This window comes from Balaenoptera musculus, chromosome 18 (assembly GCF_009873245.2).
Source record: "Balaenoptera musculus isolate JJ_BM4_2016_0621 chromosome 18, mBalMus1.pri.v3, whole genome shotgun sequence".
In the NCBI taxonomy this organism is placed as follows: domain Eukaryota; kingdom Metazoa; phylum Chordata; class Mammalia; order Artiodactyla; family Balaenopteridae; genus Balaenoptera; species Balaenoptera musculus.
Genome location: NC_045802.1, coordinates 79,567,199 through 79,590,566, shown reverse-complemented (window position 1 = coordinate 79,590,566; position 23,368 = coordinate 79,567,199). Strand labels below are relative to the sequence as shown.

The 23,368-nt window shown below is 41.1% G+C and overlaps 1 protein-coding gene across 3 annotated transcripts in view; it reads right to left on the bottom strand.

Annotated features, from left to right (window-relative positions):
* Positions 1–19,388, bottom strand: part of CDC16 (cell division cycle 16) — a 28,319-nt gene extending 8,931 nt beyond the window's left edge. For 2 of the 3 annotated variants that reach the window (XM_036831964.1, XM_036831963.1), the window contains exons 1-14: positions 19,249–19,388; positions 17,945–17,999; positions 17,747–17,844; positions 16,599–16,637; positions 16,199–16,339; positions 13,895–14,054; positions 12,816–12,907; positions 12,183–12,316; positions 11,268–11,347; positions 10,137–10,186; positions 9,170–9,243; positions 7,467–7,592; positions 1,771–1,923; positions 418–481 (exon numbers count right to left, since the gene is read on the bottom strand). In XM_036831964.1, coding sequence (XP_036687859.1) covers positions 418–481; positions 1,771–1,923; positions 7,467–7,592; positions 9,170–9,243; positions 10,137–10,186; positions 11,268–11,347; positions 12,183–12,316; positions 12,816–12,907; positions 13,895–14,054; positions 16,199–16,339; positions 16,599–16,637; positions 17,747–17,844; positions 17,945–17,999; positions 19,249–19,296 — 1,314 coding nt within the window. In that variant the 5' untranslated portion in view covers positions 19,297–19,388. Of the gene's footprint in view, positions 1–417; positions 482–1,770; positions 1,924–7,466; positions 7,593–9,169; positions 9,244–10,136; positions 10,187–11,267; positions 11,348–12,182; positions 12,317–12,815; positions 12,908–13,894; positions 14,055–16,198; positions 16,340–16,598; positions 16,638–16,931; positions 17,149–17,746; positions 17,845–17,944; positions 18,000–19,248 lie in introns of those variants that run through there. The other variant, XM_036831965.1, reaches the window with a different exon arrangement.
* Between the last annotated feature and the right edge of the window lie 3,980 nt (positions 19,389–23,368).

Sequence of the window (23,368 nt, the reverse complement as noted above, 5' to 3'; positions counted from 1 at the left end):
TGACATTTGGCCCTATTCCTGCAGAAGTGGGATCTGCTGCTACATGTACCCATTGGTCAAAGAGGTTCTAGACAAGGACAAGTCAGATGCTACAGTGCCTACCAGCTTCCATGTATAATCACATATTCCCCGTATCAAATAATCATCGAATATACTCTGATTACACCCACAGATCAAAACTGGAGCCTCTTAAGAAGCAAACAGCCAACACCTACCCTCTCAATTAGAAAGACTCATTTTGTACCATGTAATAAAACACTTCATACCATGACAAGTCAAACATTAACAAACATCTGCTATGATAAATATTAGGTTATTATATTCTAGGCAAGACAGACGGTCTAATATTATCTTCCTCATTCAATACTAAACACACTCATGAGTGTGTGTGTGTATTACAGATATTATATAGAATACCTCATTCCCAATTGCTTTAATTTTTTCCAAAGCATCGAGAAACCATTTTTCCGCTGTTTTCCATCTAAAATAGAGGGGGGAAAAGTTGCAGTTTATTCAAAATTAGCATGTATAAACATTTTAAGAAAAACTTGAATATCTCTTTCCAGTAATATTAAAATGAAATGAGGTAAACTTCTGTAAACAGTTTTTTAAAAGTCAAATTTAAGTGAGATAAATGATTACTTTTATGGCATTAACATCATAAGAGTTCAAGATTTTAGGAGATACAGCATATTCTCAGTAATTAGGTTCTATAAAGGCACTGTTAACACTACTTTAGCCAACACCAAACCATTGCTCCCAGTGGAAAAACTACAATCCTCTGCTCACATGTTCACCAACTGTTCAATGTACCTGGTTTCACATGTGCTTCTGTTTGGCAACACCTTACTTAATGTATATTGTTGATGTGTTAACACTGAACTCACAGCCAAAAGCACTGTAACTGATGCCTGAACAAAGCTTATCTAACACCTGTATTCTGACCAAGGCATATCTCAGCCTTCCTGAGCTTAGGACACTAGACAGCACTTGGCATTCCACTTGGGGATCATTTTAAACTGTGAAATAACCAACATAAGGCACAAAAAAGGGAAAGGCATAAAATAGACTATAAATAAATTGACTGTATATGAAATTATTACTATAGATTATTTTAAAAGGCTCCAAACTCTTTTATAAATATTAGATAATCGAATTTTTAGAATACACACAAATGCCACAAAAAACACTACAGTAGTACTAATTTACTGTTTTAAAATTTAAGTATAGTTCAGTGCAAAGGACTACAGATAGTTCCCTCTTTGAGTATGACACTGAATTGCCTATTCTATAAATATCCAAGACTACGGTAAGCCTCAACTACTGACCAGGAAACTCAGAGACTGGGCCATTCTAATTGGCTTAATTTTTGGATTATCTGCAAAGGAAACATTTTTGTTCCAAAATTGTGAGAAATCTTTCTCAAATGTATGAATCCAATTCCTAGTCAACAAAGGGACGACTAGGGATTCTGCAGTGCCTCCAGAACACCCTGTGGGGTCCAGTGACTTAACAGAGTTGGCAACAACTGTCCAGTCCAGGACCTAAGAGCTTGTGACAGCTCACAGCAAAGGGGACCAAAACCCAGGTTTAGTATTTTTAAAGAATTCCAAGATAACACTCACTGTTTTCTTTTTTTACCTGTTCGCCTCCTTCTCCTAAAATGAAATGTCTATGAAGAGCCACTCTGATGGGCTAAACTCTGGTGACTGAGGTTTTGCTCTCTGTACAAAAAGGAAACAGAGGGGCCTCTGGCCTTTCAGTACTTACTCTCCATTCTGAAATGCGACCACGCCAACCTCATGCATAACAAAAGGGTCTTCTGGTGCGATGCTTAGAGCTTGGCCAAAGAATCTTTCAGCCAATTTTGAGTTATTGGTCAATCCATATTCTAATCCAATATAAAGCATTGGCAAATGACACCTAAAAATATTGGAAAATTTCACATATTCAACACTCAAAACTTTATAGTTCAGATTTCAAATCCTGTCTGCAAAATAATTTTAACATAGCCAAAAATAGAGTGCTTACTTGTTTTCTAACACTTCATTTACTAATATTTAATGGATATCTAACAGGCTCTTAGACTAATCAGCTGCCACTTCTAAAATCTACCAACAACCTATTCACCCTTACTTTTCATTACTCTACAGTAAAGATACAAAACAAAACCCCTGTAAAGCAGAGGGCAGGCCCCACTGTGCCAGCACCCAGGCCCAGCCAAGACTGCCTTCCTCCCTCACTGACTCAGCAACACAGACTCTCATGACTGTGCTCAGTTCCACTTGCCTCTATGCAGTTGCTTCGGACTTCCAGCTAGACCACCCCCTACCCCTCGTGTGGGTCTCCACTATCGGTTATTATCAGTTCTATGCTGCAGAGCTCTGAATTATGTCATGTGTATTCTACTCTCATACCCTCTGAAAACAGTTGTAGGCGGAGTAACTAGTTTTAATTGAATTTCCATCTCTTCATCCTGTCAGACCAGTGATCACAGTAAGATAACCTTTCCCCAAAGATGGATCTGACAACGTCAGTGAATACTGACTGCCTGGCTGGGAGGTGCCCGGGCTCTAATCTAGAATCACGACTGAAGTTACAACTGTAGTATCTACAGAAGGGTCATGAAGAACCTTTATGGATGTACCTGGAGGAAATAAGAAATGCACAGGAAGGAGCTCCAAAAATCTATTCCTCCATAGAAGCAACAAGAACACTGCCAAAAATTGTCAAAATAAACTTTTCCAGAACTTTGCAAGTTAACCAAAGCCTTACAACAATCTGAGGGGTATTTATTCTAGAAAAACAGCTGAGTCTCAGTAAGAACAGCAAACTCTATGACATTTAACTTGTCTGATTCCCATCTCCCTTTCCCCAGCTCACATTAGCCTAGAAAATCAGCAGTCTGACAGCCACTGGAGGGGACAAAAATTAGTTTGGAGCTTCTGAAATACCACACAGAGACCTGTCACTATTTGACACATCTGGCAGCTCCCTGGAAAAGCCCCATTCACAGCTGTCTTATTTGACCTGGCTCAGAGCTCACGCAGAGAAATGTCTACCCCCAAGGCATTTGTTGAAAACAATCAGTGGTAACTGTTTAACACTAACCTGAGGCAGCTACACCAGAAGGCCACACACAGGACCACATGCACTGCATGCACAGGAAGGGCTGGAGAAGGCCCTAACCTCTCATCTCTGGACGCCTCTGAGGCTCAGTGCGAGCAGGAGTTGACGAGGGCTAAGGCCGAACTGCCAGCCATGGGAACACTGCAGACATGCCCCTATACACGTACAGGGTCCTTCAGAAAAGGGGGGAAAGCTCAGCTCAAGATACGAAAAGAAGCCCTGAGCTAACTGAGCAGAGGCTCCAGTGGCCTCAGATGACAAAGGACACAGACTTTACAAAATTTTTAAAAGCCCAGCAAAGTCACCAAACAAACAGCCACAACAAATAGCAACAACAACAAACCCTGGGGTGGCGTAGGGTAAATGTGATTTCCAGAATTGCCACATTATATTACTTTAAATGTGCAGTTTCAACAAAAAATAAAGAGACATGGAAAGAAACAAGAAAGTATGGCAATATATAAGGGGATAAAAGCAGGCAACAGAAACTACCCTGGAGGAAGACCATACACTGGGTTTACTAGAAAAACACTTTAAATAAGCTATTTTAAATATGCAAAGAACTAAAGGAAATTATGTCTACAAAACTAAACTATGAGAACAATGCCTCACCAAACAGAACAACAAAAGATAAAAATTGTAACAAACGATCAGAAAACCTGGAGTTGAAAAACAAAATAACTAAATAAAAAATTCACTAGAAGGGTTCATCAGCAGTTTGAACAGGCAGAGGAAACCATCGAACATGAGTAAGGTCAAATGAGATTACCCAATCTGAGGAACAGAAAGATAAAAGAATGACGGAAAACAACAGTTGCACAGAGTTGTGAGACGCCACCAAGCATCCCAACGTGTGCATAAAGAGAGCCCCGTAGGCGAAGGGAGAAAGTAAGGGGTAAAGAAAATATTTGAAACCAAAGAATATTTAGGCCAAACACACCCCAAAGCTCAAAAAACTCCCAAAAAATTCCCACCTAGACAAACCATAGTCAAACCACTGAAAAACACTAAATAAATACGTAAATAAAAATCTTTAAAGCAGTAACAAAATATAACACATGAGATCCCTGATCACCTGACTTCTAACCAAATACCTGGAGGCCAAGAAGGCAATGGATGACACTCAAAGTACTGAAAGAAAAAAGACAACCAAGAATTTTATACCCAGCAAAACTATCCCTTGAATATGAAGGTGAAATTAAGACATTCTCAGGGACAAAAAAACTGAGAAATTTTGTTGCAGACTCACCTTACAAGAAATACTGAAGGAAGTTCTTAAGGGTGAAAGAAGTGACCCCAGACAGTAATTCAAATCCACATGAAAAACACAGTACCAGTAGAGGTGATTACATTTCATCTTTCTTCTCTTGACTGACTTAGAAAGCAATTGTATGAAACAGTATGATTAGGCCTAACGTATGTAGAAATGTAATGTTTACCACTAACGGCACAAAGGAAGTGGCAGGAGCAAAGCTGTACTGGGGTAAGGAAGCGACACCAGACAGTATCTCAAATCCACAAGGACAAATGAAGAGAACTTGAAATGGTAAAAAAGGTCAACATAACAAATGACATAAATATACACCTGCTCGCCTTTCTTCTCACAGCTTCTTTGAAAAATAACATTACACGTGGAAATAATCATAACAACGTATAACTGAGAGAATTTGTTGGTAGCAGACCTACCCAACAAGAAATACTAGTAGGAGTCCTCAAAGGACACTAGATAGTAACTCAAATCCACAGGAACAAATAGAGTTTAGGCGAAGTAACCACATAAGTTAGGATAAGACAGTACAAATGTATTTTTGTCTGCAACCCTTCTCTACTTGCTCTATTGAAATTGAGTTGGTGCTGTAAAGTAAGAAATACATTTGGTTTTTGTCTCTGGTTGCTGGCACAGGGCTCCTAAAAGCCCTGGGATTTCCTGAGCGAGAGGAGTGTCTTTTGTTAATGAGCCCCTTCTGATCGCACCCAATTTATGCCACTGGCGTGACTCACAGTGGGGCTGGTTACCAGGAAGACCAAGTGATGAGAGCACTGGAACTTTCAGGCCCACGCACAGACCTCCTGGGAGGGAGGCTGGAGCCTGAGCTCTGTAAGAACTCTTGAACAGTTAGCTTCAGAAGACTTCCGGGTTGGTGAACATACTGAGGTGCTGGGAGCATGGTGCCCAGAGAAGGAATGGAGGCTCCACGCACTCCCACTCACGTACCCTGCCCTATGTATCTCTTCCATTTGGCTCTTCCTGAGTTGTATCATTTATAATAAGCAAAATGCTTTCCTGAATTCTGTGAGTCATTTTGGCAAATGATCAAACCTTAGGAGGGGGTTGCGGGAGCCCCTGGTTTGTGGCCAGACAGTCAGAAGTACAAGTGACCCAGGACTTGCGATTGGCATCTGGAGTGGGGAGGGGCAGTCTTGTGGGACGGGGCCCTTAACCTGTGAGGTCTGCACTAACACTGGGTAGTTAGTGTCAGAACTGAATGGACTTGTAGGACCCAGCTGGTGTCTGGAGAAGCAGAGAACTGGTTGTTAGTGTTGGAAAGTGCCCCAGTCAGTATTAATCCAAACTAGATTGGATAAAAGCTGTTCTGATGAAAAAGTGAAACTGAGAGAAGAATGTCTATCCTGATGAGCTGATTTGAAAATTTAATTAGAAAAGTGTCAGACTGGGAAACATTAAAAGTATTAATCATGTCATTAATTATCATTGGTTTTGACTCTTAGCTAGTAACTAACTAATAACTAGTAATAACTGTTCTGGGTTTGTGAGCACCCAGAATAGCAAAATAAAATTAGCAGACTCTAGCATTTCCTCATAAGAAACAACCCACAGTAAGTTATTATTTGCTGCCGGTTTAGCAGATTGATGGATTAGGGGTATGGGCAGACACTGGAGCCCAGCTTCAGCAGGGCACTGGAAAGGGTCTCGCATGTCTTGGTGAATAGGATGGACGGGGTATGAGGACCGTTTAGGTGGATCAGTCACTGGCTGAACAACTTTAACCTGGAGGATTACTCTAGTAATATGTTAGTATCATGGACTTACGGACTGAATGTGTGTCTGCCCCCAAATTCGTATGTTATGCCCTAACCCCCAGTGACTATATTTGGAGAGAGGGCCTGTGAGGAAATAATAAAGGTTATGTGAGGGCATGAAGGTGAGGCCCTAATACGGCGGGGCTGGTGCCCTTATACGAGACACTAGACCTAGCTCTCTGCCCTGTGAGGACACAGTGAGAAGGCAGCCGGGAAGAACCCACCCCCCTCCCAGGAACCCAATCAGCCAGCCGGCCAGCCAGCCTTAGAACCGGGAGAAAATAAACTGCTGCTGTTTAAACCACCCAGGGTATGGCGTTTTGTTATGGCAGCCTGAGCAGACTAACGCAGTCAGGGAGCTATGTCTTTTACAATATTTTCATGGACAGCTAGTTAGATATCAAAGTCATACATATCAAATTTAACACAACTAAACAAGCTGGGGCCATAAATAATACAGATGCAGAACTGGGTGCCAAAATGAGTCTGATAGTCTGGAAAGGTAAACCAAACCTAACAAGATGAAATTCAAGCAAACAAGTTAAGGCAGCTAACTTTTACTGAGTGCTTTCTATGTGTCGGAAACTGATCAAAGTCTTTAACTGGAATTACCTCAATTATTCCTCACAGTAAGCCTAGGTGTTAAGTGTTGCTATTATTCCTATTTTTCAAGAGGTACATAGCTCGCCAAGATCACCAGGCAGTCTGGCTCCAGACCAGCCCTCTGCACCCCGGCACTCCCACTACCTCTCCACACAGAGGTGGGGCGGCAGACAGCAGAAGCAGCCTGCACAAGAGAACGAGGCAAAGTAAAACCGACGGCAAATCCAAAAAGTCAACAGGAATAACAGCAATGCTCTGCTCCCCAAAGTAACATGCTCTTAGGGCACACCAGTTAATACCAACACATTTAACACTGATATAAATCTACAACACTGGCAAACTCAGTCCTCAATCTGAATGATGAATTAAGCCACATAAATACCTTCTGGACATAAGTAGGATGTAAATAATAGCTTTGCTCACGAATACTTTCCTTCCTACATGAGCATGTGGAAAACAGCTTCCACCCTATTCTGTTTCCTTAGCCTAACTTGCTAGTCCCCTTTTGTACTGGTTAAGATAAACTGCTAGGCAAAATCACTACACCAGCTTCTTTCCCTCTCACTTCCATAGTTATTTCACAATCATAAGCTACTAACATGATACATTATTCTTTTGTTCAGTTTATCAACCAAATGGCAGAGATAGTAATAATAAAATTTCGCTTTGCTTAATCAACCCGCTCTGCGCACCCTTTCATCAGCTGCGCCGCCGTGAAGTAAGCAGCCATCGCTTGGTCATGTTCACTCTCAACTGCGAAAGAATGCCCGTATGCGATCCATGCCGGCCCGTAGGTCTTCTCCAGCGTCGTAGCTTTGCTAAAACAAGAGATTTCATTCGAGTGTGTAATATTCATTCTTAAATTGTTAGGTTAATTTTATGTAAGTTCACGGTTTCAAGGACATCAGAATTAATGAATGAGTTGTCAACATATTAAACACTAATGTGACATTTATGTTAATTCACTTGAAATAAAATGTTTAATAGTACAAGCAAATTTTTAAGTAATTTTAGGAGAGGTCCACAACTTCTTAGGTACTACAGTGGAACCCATTAGCTTTCTGTATACAATTTACAAATATTACTTAATCCAGGAGTTTCATTTCAAAACCTAGTAGATAAACGGTGGTAGCAGCAACCACTTAATGAAGGCCTATTTTGTGCCTTATATGCATCACCTAATTCTCATAACCTTCAAGATAAATTACTATTTATATTTTAATGATAAGTATACTGAGGCTGGAAAGATTAAGTGACGTCCTACAGATGATTAAGAGATTCATGCTGGTTCCATGGACTGGACTATTTACATAGTCTTAACTAGTCTTCAACTAGGTGACCCACAATAAGGAATAAAGAGAACACATCACAAAACATAGAAAATACAGAAGGTGAGATACCCACTTCTTAGCATTTTATTTCCTAAGTTTTCTTTTACCCAAATGTTCCCTGTTTCATGCAGAATTCATCACTGAATAAGCACACTAAGTCAAAGAAGCATAGTTCAAAGGAGCTATTATAACGTGAATCATCCTGCTCCCGAAAAAAACACAAGCATCCCTATTCTAAAATGCAACAGTCAACTAATCAGAGAGCTCGCCCTAATTTTTTCCTAGTGCAGGATCCTCTCCTGTCATCTTATCAATTTTCCTAACAATCCTGACATACAACTACATCATTCCCATTTTTACAGAAGAAAGGGAAGGTCGGAGAAATGAACTCTCCCAAGGAATTATAGCTAATAAGTGGCAGAATCTGGATTAGAATTCAAGTCTGTGTCCAAAGTTTATGAACTTTACCACAGATCCATTTTCTATTTTGTTCACATGGAGGAAATCACAGGTATTATTAGACATTTTTCTATACTTGTGTAATTGAATAACACTGGTTAAGCAGCTTGATTGGGCCGCATGGAGTTCCTCAAGCTAAAACCACAGCAGATCCTTACATAAACCAGTTTACTATGCCAAGAATTCTGTTTTATAGTCACATTTAGTGACCCTAACCTCACATAAAGTGTCATGTAATTTCACAACTATTAACAAAAGAAGTCCTAAGAGTAAGAGGTTAATAGTATCTCTATAAATAAAAAAACTTTCGAAATACTTTGTATTATTCCCTATTTTTTCATATTTATTCTCATTTATAAATAAAAGTTTAAATACATCATAAGCTCCTTGAGGACAAGGTCTATACCACTGACTACTTTTATCTCCCCTCATGGCATCTTATAAAGAGCAGGGTAAATAATGGATGCAACTGAATGGAATCTGAAGAAAACATTTATTCTTTCATACTGCTTTTAAAGTACTACTAATTACTGCATTAAAGCAGATGACCAAGAAATTACTTCCTATAGGTTCACTACAGAGGGAGGAAGACAATAAGTTCATACCTGAGATATCTTCTGGCATGTTCATTTTTATGACCGACCATGAGATAATAGCATCCCACTGCAAACCAAGACACCTAAAAAGTTGAAAACATACCATGACCAAAGACGCTTAACCTTGAACCGGGAATCTGTAACAAGTCAGAGGTCCCAGCATATATTCTAGTTCAAGTCAGAAACTTCTCTGAGACAGGCTGTCTACTAAGGGTCCTGGATGAAAAGAGACCAGATTCTCTATAGCTCTTGCTCCAGGTGCTTCCCACTGCATCCCTGCAGCATCTGAATCTCTTCCTATTGCAACGCCAGCCTGAGTGCCAGCCTCCCACCTGCACTGTGTCTTCCCCGCCCCACCTTGGTTCTACAAATTCCACCTCTTTAGCTGACTTCTCTTGCACTGCTTTTGCTTCTTTATAAATTGTTTTCACACTGGTCTGGGGTGCAGATTCTTGTCTGAGACTTAAACCCTGACCCCTGACTTTTGTCTTTAAGAACATGGTTCCTGATTCCATTTTCAATTTCTAGGTCTTCATTCTGATCCATGGCAGTTTGGAAGACACAATGATTCAATTCAGTGCATAATTCAGTAAGTTATCATACATGTAATGTGAGAAAGCTACCAAGCAGTTATTAGCATTGCTTATGAGAGGTATGAGTATGACTTTCATTTTCAATATTTAATTTTTCTGTATGTTAGCTATTTCAAAATAATGAGCATATATAATTTCTGTAATCATAAAAAATAAAGATTTTTAAGTTATATACTAAAAAAATATACTCTCATGAATTGAAAAACTGAATGTTGCTTCTAATTATCATAAGCACTAGGAGATTCTGCTCCAACACCTTAAAATAAAGCATTATTTGCTTGAATTTAAATTTAGCCTCTGTCTAAACACCTGTTAAGTATTTTCTTAAAGTTCAGGTAAGAAAAAAGACACTATAAGGGAAAAAAAAGTTTATATTTACTTACAGGATTACTAGGATATAAATCCACCAATTTATGAGAAAGATAGAAAAGTTCTACATTAGAGAAAAAGAAAAAAAAGAATAAAATTATTCACAGCAAATGAACTTTAAGATACGAGTTTCCCCCAGTTACAGCTCTTCGCAATCATATAAATCTTGTTCTCGCAGCAATGATTTCATACGTTTCTTTCTTCCTGGATACAAAATCCATTTACCTAATGCCATATAGAAACTCCACGGAGCAGATACTACGGCTGTTTCATGTACCCCCACCTCCAATCCCTCACCCCACTCCAGGCACTAAGTGGGCGCTGAGCGCTTATCGAGTGGACTAGTGGCCTGGATGAGAGGCACACAACAAAGCACTCCACGTGCTGAAGAGGCTATTTCAAAGGGCCTCGCCTGTCTTAAAGCCCAGGTTTCTTACTCCACGGGCCTATTACAGACCGTCTCAACCACCCACAGCCAATCTGGTTGACCAAAGTCTCCCGTTTATCGAATCAGCAAGATGATTTGCTCCCGAGTAACACAAAGCCCCGGCATGTCACAACGACGTCTCCTAGGGCTCAACAGGCCAGGGCGGCTAGAGAGCCGGCACCTCCAGCAAACTTCCAGGAGACGTGATGCCGCTGGTCCACAGACCACACCTGGAGCAGCAGGGGCCCCAGAGCTGGGCTGCCTGGCTAGCTTTCCTCCTGACTGAGCTGACGAGTCAGTTCAGAAGATTTAAGGGCAAATACAGTCCAAACCCTCTAAATGTTTCTAGAATATGGAAAACGTGAGTAAAAAATCTGCCCCCTTCCAATTTCTAAACAGTTACTGACTCTTGCCATACCAGCTTTCTTATGGATTTTACAAGAAAAAGAAAAAAGGCAAAACTGCCACCCAATGCTCTAAAGCTAACATACCTTGGAGCACAAATTACATTTGAGAAAAGGAAGCAGGAATTAGGGATATAGAAACAGTGTGTTCTGCTGAATTAACAGAAGAGACTGCTGGTTACTTTGATAAGCATTTCTTCCCCCAGTTGTTAACCTGCAATCTGAATTATCCAGGATTTGTGAGACAAAATTTCCAGAGTTACAGAATATTTTTTGTCTTAAAAATTGTTATTTTAATTAAAAAAAATTCTTACCATTTGCTTTATTCAGCTCCACAAGTGTCCCTATATGTACAGGTAAACAATTTGCATGGAAAGGATCTTTTTCCATTACTCTGAAAGTTAAAGAAACACACTATGTACATACGTACAAACAGTATGTAACCACACTCATTGCAATTAGCTATGCTTATTCAAACAGTCATTACCACATTACATACAATACTGTGGGCTATAATACATTTTTACTTTCTTAACTCCATTATCTTCAGACTTGTTCAGTTAAGGCAATGATTAGGTTTTAAATGAAAGGGAAAATCCTGATTTATTCAGAAGCAATACAAATAAACATCACCACATACATTTACTTTAAGCTAACAGAACTGTACCACATAAAATTAGTGGTCTAATTATTTAGAAGGATCAAAAATAATATGAAATATTAAATGAATCCTAACTATCTGTCAATTAAAATTTTTGTGAATTCAAGGATTTTAAGCAACCCCAAAGATCCATTAAAAACAGTCCATGTAAAGGACAAGCGTGAACTACGCACATGAAGAGACCGGCGCTGGGGGAGGAAGCGCGGCCAGTCAGTGCACCTGACACCCAGTACCTAGAGGGTTTTATTAGCCTCTGCTTTAACAAGGAACGGACTTTATAAAACTATGCGCCAGACAGTATTCTCAAACTTGCAAATTATCTCCTGGGAGGGACACGGATACTCCCAAGTTAACAGAATAAAGCAACGAATGTGCATATACCTGTGTCAGTAAATCGCTCTTTTGAGATGACACCCACCCTCCCCCACCCCATACTCTGCAAATGGAAAAGGCAGCTTAAATGATCATACATCAGTTTGACATTATTCAGAAAGCAGGTCCCACACATTTCTCATGTAAAATGGACTAAACTATACATTCCTGCACAAAAATAAGTGGATGTACTTACACAGAAGTCAGCTTGTAGCACATTTTAAAATCACAGTTATAATAATGTCTTTCAGCTAAAGACACGACCACATCCAGATTCTCCTGCAAACCATCTACAGACTCGGGGATGACAGTTTCACTAGGTTTATTATACTGAAACAGAGAAATGCAAACATGACTCAGTGTGCAGCACCGAATCAAAAGGCAGACTCAACTTGGCCCGAGTGTTTCAAAGTTTAACACGACACCTGTGAGATGCTCGAAACTTTTCTAACATCAAGTATCATCAGTAGTCCTCTCAGCAAGTCTAATTCTCTTCTCAATTTTATCACAGAATTCCATGGTAGGAAGTATTTTACAAAATAGTAGTTCAGGAAGCATGAGGAAAAAATCCTCATTTTCACACATCATTGATTATCTGATAGTTCAATCTTTTAAAAGTATGAGTTGTTCCTGGGAGGAAGACAGATACTTTGGGAAGCTTTTTCAGGATTCACATCATATATTTTAAATAATCTATATCTGTTCTTGCAAATGTGCTAAACTAATAAAAATTAATTTCTAAGTTCTTAACCTGTGAAAGAATAGAGGCCAAATTTAATGAAATAAGATGCTTATACAAAGCAAATACTAACTTTGTGTTTTTACTTACCTTTTTCAATTTGTTTTCAAACAGAAAACGTAGCAATTCCTGTTCTTCAGTACAGAGCTTGCTAAGAGGTAGTGATTCAAGAAGTTCTTTTTCTAAAAAATGTTGAGAAAAAAGGAACGTTCTCACAGTATTTATGGGGAAAAAAAATCAGCAATGAAAAATATTCTTCTATAGTTCTTGGTTTAAGTAAATTGAGCTCAAAAGAGAAAATAACAAGATAGAATGAACTGGAGAAAACTAAGACAGTGGTTCCAGACCCAGGTAATAAGAATCACCTTGAGGGCTCTGCATGAACCTGCCGGGCAATACTAGTCATCACGAGACTTGAGAACCACCAAGCCACTTTCCCAGCCTCAGCACTACGGACACCGTGGGGACAATTCTCTGCCGTGCTGGCTGTCCTACGCACTGCAGGACGTTCGCAGGACCTCTGGCCTCTACCCACTAGATGCCAGCAGCAACCTCCCATGCCCTACCCACTGGCAAGTTGTGACAATGAAACTCTCCCCAGATACTGCCAAATGTCCTCTAGGGGGCAAAATCACCCTGGTTGAGAACCACGCGTTAGGCTAAAATGTCTGAATGCCATGAATACAACATCTCCACTTTCTCTGTTTCTCTTGTTTATCCACCTCACACCATTGGCAACATACTAGGTCAATGGTTCTCAGCCCTTGATGGACCTTAGGATCATCTGGGAGCTGTAAACCATCTGATGCCAGGGCCCCACCACCAGATTCTGATTCGACTGGTCTGGAGTTAGGACCGGCACAATGATGTTTTTAAACCTCCTGGGGGTTTACAGTGCAGCCATGTTGCAAATCACTGAATCAGATCCTGAATTCTTTACAACTTTAAATTGCTCATCCCATCACAATCCCTGAAGATTCTGACTGCAAGAAGCACTGCACAATACTGTACTTTGCCATGTGCTTCATGTTTGAAGATGTGAAGGAAGTTAATAGGTTTATTTAAACCTGTACATAAGAGCCTGCACTTGATTCTACAGATTTCAGGAAAAAAAAAAAATCCAAACAGTATTAATTGTGCTAAACATAAAAACACCTGGGTTTCCAAACCTTCTTGGGCTGTCAACATGTGGTGTGATGTTAAAAGATCAAATGCTTCAAAGCAGTAGACGTCAAGCTTCAAAGCTTCTTTATAGCTGTAAGTAGCGAGGGTTCGGTTATCTAGAGCATCATAGATTTTTCCTCGTAAGAGACAAATAGAACTCTTTATCTGTTGGAAAAATGATGAGTGACATACTAAGTCAGCACTACTGAAATTAATTTCTTATCAAAAATCATATATTGTCTGAAGGCTAAGACTCTTTTTTTTTTTTTTTACATCTAAAAGGATGTGCTCCATCCAATGTCAGACACAATATAAATTAATAGGAACATAAAAGCAAAGTAAAACTTCTCTCATCTATCTTCCTTAGGCTCTCCTCACTTCAACAAACCTTTATAACTCGCTTACACCTTACTGCTACTTTGTTCATTACTTGTTCTGTCTCAAATAGGGTAATGATTTAGAGACAGCATACAGAGCATATGTATATTAAATCAAACACGAACACCGTTTGACAGGTAGATCTCAATGAACGAACCTTAGTAAATATTAGAAAACCGGCAGCAATGCAGCACAGGGGTTAGGAGCATGGCCTTTGGGAACTGGACAGACCTGAGCTCAAATCCCAGCCGCGACACTTACGAGTGACCCTGGACAATGCTCTAACCTCTCGTGACTCAGTTTCCTCCCCTCATCTAACTCACAGGCTCTGTAAGGATCAGAGGTGGTACCATCTGTAGGCAGCACATGGTAAGCTGCTCACACAGCAGCCACTTCACTACTACCATTAACAGGAGGATGTAGAAATCTGATTTATGTTCCAGATTCTGAACCTCAAAAAACAAATAAGTGAGCTTAAAGATGGTCCAGAGGTGCAGCTAAAATTGGTAATGGGGACTTCCCTGGTGACACAGTGGTTAAGAATCTGCCTGCCATTGCAGGGGACACGGGTTCGAGCCCTGGTCCGGGAAGATCCCACATGCCACAGAGCAAACTAAGCCCGTGCGCCACAACTACTGAGCCTGTGCTCAAGAGCCCGAGAGCCACAACTACTGAAGCCCTCGCGCCTAGAGCCCGTGCTCCGCAACAAGAGAAGCCCATGCACCGCAACCAAGTGTAGCCCCCGCTCGCCGCAACTAGAGAAGGCCTGTGCGCAGCAATGAAGACCCAACGCAGCCAAAAATAAATAAACAAACAAACAAATAAATAAAAATTGCCGTCTCTCAAACCACTAAAAAAATAAATAAATAAAATCGGTAATGGGATTCATCATAAAATCACAATTCAAAAATAGTAGAGGATATTATGAGAGAATCTTAGACCTATGCAGTATCCTATGAGTTATTAAAAAAAGTAAACTCATAAAATAAATAATGCATTACAAATAAATCATGCATTTCTTAGCAGTTAATGGATAGGAGGTCCAAGAATAATGATAATCCTCCCTCATAAACGTATTTCTTCACAAAAAAATGTGCTTCTTAAAAAGAAAAAAACCTAAGAATGTATAGTATTCCCACCTTCTTGAGATGAACAGTAGTGTAACCAAGTTCCTTCATAGACATGTTATAAAGAACAACTGGGAAATGGGGGATTGGTGGGTAACAGCTATAGGGTACAGGGTTTCTCGCTGAAGTAAAAAAAAAATGTTCTCAAACTGACTGTGGTAAGGGTTGTACAGCTCAACGAATATATTAAAAACCGAGGTACTAGGCACTTCAAATGCATGAGTTGCATGCTATGTGAATTACATCTCAAGAAAGCTGTTAAAAAAAAAAAAAAAGAAAAGAGTAACAGTCCAGATTAGCAATCTGACCGAGGATGTTATTGATCATGTTACATTGTATCAGTGTAATCTCTGCCAGCAAGGAGTTTGCAATTTTATGCAGGTATGAAGTATACAAACTGAAATACACGAAATAACATACACCTAACACCACAGCACTCCCTGGAAAGAAACAGTCTAAGGTAATCAAGGTTTCTTGGGGGTAAGTACAAAACACTGTTGAAATACAGTAAGAAGGGAAAATATTATTCCACCTGTGGGGAGGAGTTTAAGGTATCAAATGTAAGAAGAAAGAGCTTAAGTCTGCCTATTTCAGATTCAAGCATCTGAGGACACAATTACAACTTCTAACTGATGGCCCAGAAATGTCTCAGAATCTTCTTGGGTAGGGAAAATTAAGTAAGTTGGCAATCAAACTATTTTAACATGATTGTACTCAAGTAAAAGAAGGCGATTTACATTTGCCCTATCATGTGGGCAATTCTTACTGATGTTACGGAAGCATAGTTATTGCAGTATTACTTACTGAGGACTGTGACATTTCCCAGTCACTGGAGGGGTCTTTCAAGCTACTTTCATCCTTCAAGCATTTCTCAAACAGTCTTTTGTTGATCGGCTCCTCCATATCAAGAATATCAAGAGCTTGCTGGTGTTCTTTTGCAGCAAACTGTGTAGAAAACAGAAACAGCGTTTGTCAACCATGACTTCTGATGCTAGATACACAATTGCAGTAGATTTTAAAAGGGTAATAAATATTATACCCACTCATTACTTAAATTTAAAATGTCTAAAGTAGAATTTCCTTCATGCATATGAGCTTTTCGTAAATGGAGTCAGTATTTTGAATTCTCACACTCATGGGAGGGATGTGTAACATTCACTTCATTAAACCTTTATCAAATAAAACAAACTGAGAGCACACTTACATGGCATCTAGCTGCAAGGTAGCGACACGCTTCATACAACTAGGAAAGAAATTAATCTATTAAAAAAGTGATCAAGATAATATGCATCTTCAATCAAAAAGAAAACTATAACCACGAAGTGAAGAAAGCCATTTTCATAATTCCTCTTTTACTCTCGCAGAGGAAAAAAAAGTCTTTTTAACCCATATTCATCATGAACCTACTGTTTACCAGTCACCGAGGATTCAAAAAGGAATAGAGACCTGCCCTCAAGGACGTTGTGGCAGGGGAGACATAAACACAGCACATAGTTTCTTTCATAAACTATGAAAGAATCGCATAAAAAATACTAACCAGTTGAATAAGAAAACATCTCCAGGGGAGAGGGTAACTTAGGAGTTGGTCAGCATTCCAGCACTGAGTCTGAATAACTGTCACACATCTAAGGAACTGCAAGCAGTCAGCATGACTGGATACACATTCCATGCACTGATGGTGGTGGTGGGTCAGACACAGACTGGAGAGAAATCAAGAAGCACCTGGGGTGCCTATGAATGCATCTGACTTTATCCTGTAGGCAATAGGAAATCACTGAGTTACACTGTGAGTGATGTGATCAGACCTGTTTTAGGAAGACCACCCTTTGACAGTTTAAAAGATGAACTGGAGACAAGGAAGGTGGGGTGTGGGAAAGATGTTACTGGAGAAAAGAGAAAGGAGAGAGGCTAAAACAACAAAACAGACAAATTACAGGCCTGACGTGTGTGAATGGTAATGAGGTAGAAAGGACTATCCACACTTTCAGAGCTATTTAGGAAACAGAATTTTCAAAACTTAGTGATTAGATAGGGGGGTGGGGGGAGGAAAAAACAAAGTGACCGAGACTAGGAATAAGAAATTTTCTCTTGGACTTCCCTGGCGGTCCAGTGGTTAAGACTCTGCGCTTCTAATGCAAGGGGCGCGGGTTCGATCCCTGGTCAGGGAACTAAGATCCCTCATGCCGCGCGGTGCAGCCAAACAACAAAAAAAGCGTACACAAGAAATTTTCTCTTTACATTTAATATGAAAAATTGAATCCTTAAAAATATTTTGACATAAAAAGAACATATACCTAAAATACTAATCTAATAACATTTTTAAAAAGCTTTAAGGTTCATACAATCACTTACTTTGTCCAGTTTTCGTGACCGAAGTGCATGAGCTGCTCTATGATATTGGGCTGTCAGGTAAAGACACTGAGCCAACCAGTAAATGTCCTGGGGTTCCTCTGGAGGGAAAATTACATAAATGGTCAGAGGTGCAAGGTAAAGCAGAAAGATTTTTAAGGATAGAGAAATCAGAAAAAAAAATTAGAACCTGTCACTTACCATGAGAGAGTGAGGCTACTTTATCCGCCCAAAACAGAGCACTCTGATACTGTTGCTGTATCCAAAAACAGAAAAAAAGCGGTAATTGCCCTGTTAACTTCAATAGTTTTACACAGACAGATAATATTATTAGAATGCTACATAATAAATCAACATCTCAGGACAATAATTTTTTACGTGTAGTAAAAGGTCTATCAATCATATCTCTATCTTATATCTCAGGTAGGTGAGTTTTAGTTCAGTGGTGCAATAAAAATATTATTGGAAGACCTTTGATATATACAGTTGAAGAAGGTAGTTTTTTTTAACTTATACATTGCAAAATTATATCGGCAGGTATCTAAAGAAGTAGATAACTTAAGTGATCATTTTGCAACATCTAGCCATTAGTAAGGTTCTCAGTCTTTGCCTCAGTCCTCCTGGATGCAAACCAGCAACTCTGTCGCCAGTCAATTTGGGAGGAGGAATGCTTCTGGGACGGTTACAAATCGGCTCAATGTTAGTGCCTGGAGGGTGGAACCAGGCCTGTCTCCTTCCTCACTGCATCCCCAGAGCCAGAGAAAAAGTGCGCAGGAAGCATTTATTCAATTCAGCTGACTTATGGCAAACCAAAATACAGCCCTTCAGCGTGCTGCAAACATTCAGCTGCTACATTTCACATCGAACAGTTCACAGCGAACACCCTTTTCTCTCCCCTTCTTGGTTTCCAATTTACTGGGAGAGCATACATTTTACAAAAACTAAGTGACATCGCAGATTAAACTGATGCTGCTGATTCTGGAAACATTTCTTTCCCTTAAACACTGTTTGCTGTTCATTCAAGAGGAGTGCAGGGGATGAAAGTGTAGTTAACAGGAACTTTTTAAAGTACTGATTTTGAGACTACAGATTTGTTTTTATCTTTATTCAGTTAAATTCGGCCAAATAAGAATGACAACTAAAGTTCTCAAAAATTTTCTATCAGCTAGCTAAATTCAAAGGCCACCCCGCAACTTTCCTCCTAAGATAATCCTTCAACTTCCACTTAGCACGAAGCATGTACTGAGCACCTCTGTGGCCGGGGTGGGCCGGCTGCGGAGCGGGGCTGAACACGTGTAAGGCTCGCCGCGCGCATTAGTGGCTTCACGCTCAGCGTTCCTCAGCCTCCCGGCTGCAGAGGGCGGGGGGCTCGACCCCTCCCTTCGGGGGCTTTACCCCGAACCAAAGCCCAGGCCCTTAGGACCGCGCGCCGCCAAGACCCCGACAGCAGCCGCCCCTGCTGCCTCCCGAGCCCCGGCCCGCGCTCCCCGGATCGGGCCGCCCACCTGGTCCAGGTACTGCCGGACGCGCTTCCGCAGCCGCTCCAGGTTCATGGCTGCGTGGCCGGGGTCCGGCGCGCGCCCGCCCTCCTGCCGCCCGCCGGGCAGACCCGGCCCCCGCGCCGCCACCGCCCCGCGCCCCAGGCCCGGGACCGACCCCAGCGGACCGCGCGCGCTGCCCGGAAACTTCCGCTCCCGGCCCGGCCCCGCCCCGGAAGTGCTCCGCCACCGCGTCCCCCCTGGCGACGGAAACGGGCTTCGCGCCGTTAGTGCCGAGGCTCTCTCCTGGCCCTTGGGTGGCCGGGGCTCTCGTGCGGCCGCAGACGCCTTTCCTCTGCGACTCTGGCCGCCGCGGACGCGCAGCCAATGACGTGTCCGAGCGCGGTTCGCTAAGTAGCTCGTTCGGAGTCGGGAGCTTGGCAGCTACGGCCCCGCGGGTTCCGTGGTTCCAAGTGTGACTCGTGTTTCCCGTGTGAAAACGGCGGTAACCACCTCAGAGGCTGGTTGTGCGGACCGGTGGGCGCACACGCCGTCCCGGCACGTGATGTAGAAGTTCTGCCTGTGGTCGCCATGGCCAAGTGTCCCTTTCAGATTGTCCTTTGGCAAAGCCCAGAGGCTCATTCCTCAACCTCAGGTAGAGAGAGGAACCCCTGATCAAAAACGAGTAAGAACTGGAAAAGCGGGGCTATTAAAACCCTGGATCCATACAGTGGAATATTATTCAGCAGCAACAGTGAATGAGCTGTTGACACATGTATGAACCTTATGCTGAGTGAGAGAGGCCAACCGCAGAGGACCTCAAGTTGTATGATTCCGTTGACAGATTCTCTCATTGACCAAAGTCTGCCCAGGCTCCCCGAACTTTTTTCAGCTAGGCCTGGCTTTTGGACTTCCACGTTCCCTTCTGCATTGTCCAATTTTTGCAAGAATTCTGATAAGTCGGTTTAGCCAGAATCCCCCACCCTGTACCTTCCTCATCCACTACAGTCTCCCAGGTGATATCTGATCACCCTGGCCCGCCTTCAGGGAGAATCCTAACCCCTGATGCTTCCTCTTAGCCACTTCCTACTGGTGGGCCCCCACCCGGCTCCTTGGCTATGCATTCCCACGTGCCTGTGCGGCGTTCTGAGTTGACCCCAATCTCTCCCTCGCTGCAGATTTCCATCTCAATGGTCCCTATACCTGTGTTGGTAGTTCTCCACCTTTGAGTAACATCTTACAGTGCTTTAACAAATGTCATTTGAATATTTTTTTTCTTTAACACCACTTAAATGAAATATCCAGAATAGGCAAATCAATATAGATAGGTAGTTGAGTAGTAGTTGTCAGGGGCTGGAGTGAGGGATGGGGTTGGGCGGATGACAAGTGACCGCTAAAAGGTCTGGGGCTTCTTTCAGGGTTATGACAATGGTCTAAAATGGATTGTAATGATTGCTGTGTAGCTCCGTGAATAAACTAAAAGCCACGAACTCTACACTTTAAACTTTATGGTATATGAAATATATCTCAATAAAGCTGTTAAAAACTCCTTTTTCTGATAAGTTGAACGCAGAAAGAAACATCATTTGACAAATATGTTTCACTTGACTTAATCTGCACAACATGGTGCCAGCAGTTAGCTGTGCAAAGATGAAAAAGTTATGCACACTACCTGAGAGCAATCTCTGCACGTGTAAAATGTTCAGTCTAGTAGAAGGAAACATGTGTAGATATGTAAGTGCAAAGTGCAAAGATGCAAGACTCAGGAAGGAGTGGAGGGACTAACAGGGAACAGTCAGTACTACCCAAGTGAGAAATCAAGTGACATGGAAGCAACTGAAGTGGAGATGACATAAGCTGAACCTTTCCTTCCCCATAATGAAGTTCAACTTTTAAAATAAAGGCAATGCGTTCTCATTACCTAAAACCAATTTAATGTAGACAGACAAACAGCAAATGAAGTCAAAAGACAAGCTAGGGAGAAATTTGAAATCTACCATAAGATGCTAATTTCCTTTGGATGTGATAAGCCAAAATAAAGAGACTGATGGCTCAAGAGAAAAAAATGGGTAAATGACATGAAACTACAGTTCGTAGGAAAAGAAATGCAAGAGAATTCTAAACATATGAAAGAAAGCTCAACTTCACTCATAATAAGAAAAATTAAAATAGTGAGGTATCACTTTATATACAGCAGCAAAGATCAAAAAGTTTGGCGACAATTTGTTGGCAAGAGTAGGGGAAACAGGCCTCCTCATATATTGTCTTTGTGAGTGATGTTGATATACTCTCTATGGTGAACAAATTGTCATGTCTTCCAAAACTAAACATGTATATACTCTGCCCTAACACTTCCAATTCTGGGAAACCTCTTACAGAGATGCATATTGCATGTGTGCAGAGTGACCTCTCCCATACGGATAGTCATTACAACATTGTCTGCAAAAGCAAAAAATTAGGGACAATTTAACAACCCATCAGGTAGGAAACTGATTAAGGAAGTCACAGCATACTCACGTAGTGGAATACCATGCAGCTGTTTAAAAGAACAAGGCAATTCTACGTGTGGATATGGAAAAACCTCCAGGATATATTAAGAGGGAAGAAACACGGGATAGGGAAGTGTTTATCATATGTGATCGTTTGGGTAAAATAGAAAACTAACTAAAGAATGGGTAGAAAGATCATTAAACTATCCCTGGGAGGACAAATTAGGCCATTGGCAACAGTGCAATGCCTTCTGGGAGAAGTGCTGGAAGTTAAACGATGGTGGACGTGGGAGAGACTTTTCCCTGGGTATGTCTTTGAGCTTTTTGACTTTCAGACCATGTACTGTATTGCCTTTTAAAAGTAGATACAACCTTTATCAATATAAAATCCTAGGAAAGAAAGAAAATGCAGAGAAGCCAAAAGAACATAAAGCTTCCCATAAAGATTCCATGTACTCAAAAACTCTTCTCTCACTACTTTTGTGAGTTGCCTGCCGTGTCCTTTTTCTGTGCATACACATACACTGGATAATATTTTGAAACAGTCCCTTTAAATTTCTTCTCCTGTGTCTTTCCCTTTCCTTCTCCTCCTTTCCCACCCCTTCCATGCCAGCAGGTAATAATCAGCTCTATGCTCATTAACTTGGGGTAGGCATACGGCAGGCTATAGTTCAAGCCATATTTTCAATTGCTTCTTTCATTTAATGATATTATATATAATTATTTGTGCATTACCTCCTTAGATTTTGTCTTTTTTTGTCACTTAAGTTTCACATGGATGCACTCTATAAAAGACTCCCATGATGATGGTGTATACAGACTGTGGACATTCCCCAGACCCGTCCCTCCTCCTCTTCTCAGAAACTATCACTGTCAATTGTTGTGCATTTTCTACTCTCTTTTCTGTGCTTTGAATGCACATATGCACATTTACAAATATATCTTTTTCTTTTCTACAAAAATGAGGTGATACAGTATGTAATTTTTCTGAGAATTGCCTTGTTCACTGGTATACCTTAGAGAGGTTCCCAGTCAGAACCTGCTTTGTTCTTCCTGATGACTGAAAAACGTTTCACATTATATTCATCAGACTAGGCGGAGTGATGATGCTTTACAAACTGACACTTCAGGTCACACCTCAGTGGCTGTGGTGGTTGATTTTATGTATCAACTTGACTGGAGCACAGGATGCCAAGATCTTTGGTTAAACATTATTCTGGGTGTGTTTGTGAAGGTGTTTCAGATGAAATTACGTTTGAATCAGTAGACTGAGTAAAGAAGATTGCCCTCCCCAATGTGGATGGGCCTCGTCCAACCCATTAAAGAGCTGAATAGAACAAAAAGGTACAGCCAGGGACTTCCCCGGCGGTCCAGTGGTTAAGACTCCACGCTTGCACTGCAGGGGGCACAGGTTCAATCCCTGGTTGGGGAACTGAGATCCCACAGGCCGCATGGCGCCACCAATTGATAAAAGCAAACAAACAAATAAAAAAGACACGTTGCATATCAGAGACACAAGTTGGTTCAAAATCCATTTGATACAATCACCAGTTAACAAAATAATGGAGAAAAATGTGATTTTTTTTTTTTTTAAAAAGGGTGCAGCCAGACAGAGTTTGCTCTCTCTGCCTACCTGCTGGGTATTGACCTTCTCCCGC